At 44.7% G+C, this 4,647-nt stretch overlaps 1 protein-coding gene across 1 annotated transcript in view; it reads right to left on the bottom strand.

The window, feature by feature from the left end:
• LOC106817225 (voltage-dependent calcium channel subunit alpha-2/delta-3-like) overlaps positions 1–4,647 on the bottom strand; it is an 11,127-nt gene that overhangs the window by 483 nt on the left and 5,997 nt on the right. Inside the window, exons 6-9 of the mRNA XM_014821889.1 lie at positions 3,679–3,808; positions 3,245–3,290; positions 2,611–2,732; positions 2,107–2,259 (exon numbers count right to left, since the gene is read on the bottom strand). Of these exons, the coding sequence (XP_014677375.1) occupies positions 2,107–2,259; positions 2,611–2,732; positions 3,245–3,290; positions 3,679–3,808 (451 nt within the window). The remainder of the gene's footprint in view (positions 1–2,106; positions 2,260–2,610; positions 2,733–3,244; positions 3,291–3,678; positions 3,809–4,647) is intronic.

Here is a 4,647-nt window from a genome sequence, read left to right as displayed (position 1 = left end):
TTTACACTGGCCTGGGGCAGAGCTTCTCTCTGTGCTTCTTTCTCTCTCTCTCTCTCTCTTCTCTCTCTCTCTCTCTCTCTCGTTTCTCTCTCTCTCTCTCTCTCTCTCTTCTCTCTTCTCTCTCTCTCTCTGTCTCTCTCTTTCTTCTCTCTCTTCCTCTCTCTCTCTCTCTACTCTTCTCTCTCTCTCTCTTCTCTCTCTGTCTCTCTCTTTCTCTCCTCTCTCTCTCTCTCTTCTCTATATATATAATATATATATATATAATATCATACGCCTTACTGGCCACCAATCCATTAGATACTGCTGAAACCCTGTAACCCCTTCTCTAGCATCACTGTTGTTCCTCAGCATCTGCCAGCAATCTTCGCCGATAAACAACAAGCCATTCTCATCCAGCAGGTAGCAGTCTAGATCCGCGTCGTCACAACTCATCTCGTCGCTGCTGTCCGCTCGCCCGTCTCATAGTCGTCCAGTTCGGCGGCGCGCCGCGGCCGGCGCCCGCACCCTAGGCGACCGACGCATTTTTAAAAATCATGTTACGGTGTGCCGCCGGCGGCGTCTTAATACGACGTTGAACGGTGCATGGTGTGTCGTGACTAACCCATTACTTATACAGTATATGTAGTAGTAGATTCGATTAGTTGTGGGATCGATAGTAATGCAATCTCGAGCGTTTGGGACTGCTGGTACAGTTTGTGCACTGCGGGGAGTTGATGACCTCTTCGTGTAAACGAAGAAATACGATCTGTCTGTCCGTCCGTCCGTCCGGTCGTCCGTCCGTCCGTCGTCGTCCAGTCCGATCCGTCCGTCCGTCCGTCCGCCCGTACATCCGCTCTCGACTCGACGACACGTTTTGTACCTTTTCCGACTTACAGCATAAAAAGAAACAGGGAGAGGGAAAGAGAAAGAGAGAGCGCGCGCGAGCGAGAGACAGACAGACAGAGAGAGAGCGGCGAGTGAGATAGAGAGAGAGAGAGAAAGAGGAGAGAGAGAGAGCGAGAGAGAGAGAGAAGACGAGAGAAGAGAGAGAGAGAGAGAGAGAGGGAGAAAGAGAAGAACGGAAAGAGAGAGAGAAAGAGAGAGAGAGCGCGTGAGAGAGAAAGAAAGAGAGAGAGCGCGCGCGAGAGAGAAAGAAATGAGAGAGAGGGTGAAAGAGGGAAAGAAAAAGAGAGATGAGAGAGAAAGAAAAGAGGCGGTGTGTGTGTGCAGAGAGAGAGAGAGAGACGCAGAGGCGCCGAGAAATGAAAAGAGAAGAGAGACAGACTTTACGATGACAGCAGTAATTCCCGCATGAGAGCAGCATCGGTAGCGGCACACCTACCTGCCTCGCCGACAGCTCAAAGAGCAGCATGAAGTTAGCATGAGACATCTGCATACCGACGACGGCTGCCGTCGCCGACGCCTCGCCGACGCGACCGTCACGCACTCGACATCGTCACCACCGTCTCCTCGCTAGTGTTGCCCGTCGTGTACGGCACTGCAGCGACGATAACACACGCTGATGACGTCACCGCGCCGACGTAGCGTGGTATACAGCCCCCCTTATGATAAACGTACCCCGTCTTTACATCGCGTGTGTATATGATAATATCAGGAGTGTCATAATATCAGGAGTAAGATAATATAAGATATAAGATATATAAGATATAAGATATAAGATATAAGATATAAGATATAAGATATAAGATATAAGATATAAGAATAAGATATAAATATAAGATATAAAGCATATAGATTAAGATATAAGATATAAGATATAATATAAGATATAAGATATAAGATATAAGGATATAAGAATATAAGAATATAAGCATATTAAGAATATAAGCATATAAGATATAAGATATAAGATATAAAGGATCTTCCCGAACTACCGCCAGCACCCCCACCGCCACCGCCAACGGTGACAACAACGACAACAACAACGACAACAACAACAACAACGACAACAACAAAAACAACAACAAAAACGACAACAACAAAAACGATAACAACAACGACGACGACGACGACGACGGCGACGACGACGACGACGGCGACGACGACGACGACAACAACAGGCTGCATCTATCGCCAGGTACGTAAGTACGTAACCCAGGTTAACACCTACCTGGCGATATCGCGTCAGTCCGCTTCTAGTCCCTAGAAACACCAGTTCGATGCCAGGCGGGAACTCGGTGGCGTCCCACAGCCGCGGTACGTCCTTTGTCACGTCGGCATCGTATATGAGGCTCCCAACGATATCATACCAGTCCCGACCTGCGGACATCCCACCACCACACACACACACACGCTGATAAAGTACTAGTACTCTCACCCCCCACCTTCTACCCCCCCCCCATACACACACGCATGAAGTAATGGTAAACTATTAGTGATTCTCACTTTCGATAACATTAACGAAAAATGCGTATACGGTGACGTAAGAATACGTATTCACCCCTCCTCGTTAGTTTCACACGCAACTTCGTACGCACAGACAGTAGATGCTTGCGTCTCGCAATACTACTATCTGGGTGCCGACCTATAGATACAATACCGTATATATGACGGTAGCATTACAACATATAGAGAAACATATTACAACAACTATACGCAGAGAAAACTCACAGTGTTCTATGTAAAGGTCGCGCTTACGCGGATCTCTCGACATTCTGATCAGGTCGAGCAGTCTGTCTTCGGACGGGGTCTCCTCTTCCGTGTAGTTTGTCAGCTGGCCGGTACAGTAAGCCCTGAATGGAAATATATAAATCGCGTTGATCTCAGTCCCGCGGTAGCGATGGCTTGTGCTGCGTCTTAAAACCATGTTTGCCTTTCGCTTTGTAATCAACGTCGCGTGAGCTTACAAGACAGTTAGCGACAGGGTGGGTAGTCCGGGGAATTTGGAGGAAAGGGAGAGGTAATGATTCTGAATATAGTGCATCTTTATTTTCTTAAACATCTATTAGTTTATCTTAAAGCCTATGCGAACCCAATTATGTATATTTTTCAATAAAAACACTAAACACTAATATTTTACTACCATATTATTACTTACCTTGAGGCAATTTATCGAAACGTTGTGTTTTTGTAACGTTTAAAGCAATAATTATCTTCATTAATTAATTAATCTTAATTATCTTCATTAAAAATCTAAACTTAATGTAAAATTAACTAAATATCCTAATTAAATGAATTGGAATTTTTTAGAAGGTTTTTAAGATTCATCGCGATTGGTGCGGTTTCAAGTGCGAGCAACACTGACCATGTCTCTGGAACGGTCCAGTTCTGCGAAGGCAGCAGGTCCTCGACTGAAATAATCGAATAGAATCCAAAAACTGTTTTAAACGAATTTACGAATGCGCTTTGCGCTTATAAATAATGCGCTTATAAAAGCAAAAACATACGCTTCGTGCGTTATCCGCCAAACGCATAATACAAACACACAAGTGCAGGCATGCCAAAATGTCTACGTGAAGTGATAATAATGATGATGATGGCGACGACGACGACAACGACGATGATGATGATGATGATGATAATGAGGATCATAATGATGCATAATTAAGAGATAATCATCATTACCGCAATACAATTAATGCCACCCCAACCCCGCAAAATCGCTGGCTGAAAACGCACGCCTGTGACCGTCAAACTCTACTTGGAACGTATACCGTGAGAGTGAATTAATGAACCTACTGTTGGCGACCGTGGCCGGGTCACGTGTGCCGTGAGCTCTGTAGTCGCTCGTTAACGCTATGCCCAGAGCGAACGGTGTCCCGTTCAACGCAGTGTAGTAGTAGCTGTTGTTGCGTAGCATCACTCGCCGCTGTCGAGAAGAAAGACGTAAAACACAGCGAGCGCGGCGGTTATATATTTAATATAATAGTGTATATTATTATAATATAAGATTATTATAATGTAAGAGTGTGTGTCATTATAAGAGTTGCGGTTATATTATTTATTGTTATATATATACAAACTATAACACTATAATGCTATAATACTATTGCAAATATAAGTTACTACTGCATGCACTTCCATACCGATGTCTAAACACACGGACGGAATTAAATGTCATCTTCATTACATATCCCTCTTCAGTAACCCCTGTTAGAAGGACAGAGTGAGGTGTTATCAAGAGCTAATAACACCTATCATTAGGTATCATGATACATTATTAGCTACTATATAGAATGCGTTTCGTATAGAGAGAGAGCGAGGGAGAGAGAGAGAGAGAGAGACAGATAGAGAGAGAGAGAGAGACACACACAGAGAGAGAGAGACACACAGAGAGAGAGAGAAACAGAGAAAGAGAGAGAGAGAAACAGAGAAAGAGAGAGAGAGAGAGAGAGAGAGAAAAAAATGCGAGTCAAACGAATGAGGGAGAGAGAGAGAGAGAGAGAGAGAGAGAGAGAGAGAGAGAGAGAAAGTGCGGGTCAAACGAATGAGTGAGGGAGAGAAAGAAGAAGAGAGAAGGAAAGAAGCAGAGAGAGAGAGAGTATGAGAGAGAGAAAGATAGCGAGAGAGTATGAGAGAGAGAGATAGCGAGAGAGTATGAGAGAGTGTGTGTGTGAGAGAGAGAGAGAGAGAGAGAGAGAGAGAGCGAGAGAGAAAGAGAAAGAGTGTGGGAGAGAGAGAGAGAGAGAGAGAGAGAGAGAGAGAGAG

The sequence above is a fragment of the Priapulus caudatus genome, unplaced genomic scaffold (genome assembly GCF_000485595.1).
Source record: "Priapulus caudatus unplaced genomic scaffold, Priapulus_caudatus-5.0.1 Scaffold1639, whole genome shotgun sequence".
Classification (NCBI taxonomy): domain Eukaryota; kingdom Metazoa; phylum Priapulida; class Priapulimorpha; order Priapulimorphida; family Priapulidae; genus Priapulus; species Priapulus caudatus.
The sequence above is the reverse complement of the archived record's forward strand: the minus strand, read 5'-3'. Positions and strand labels throughout refer to the sequence as shown.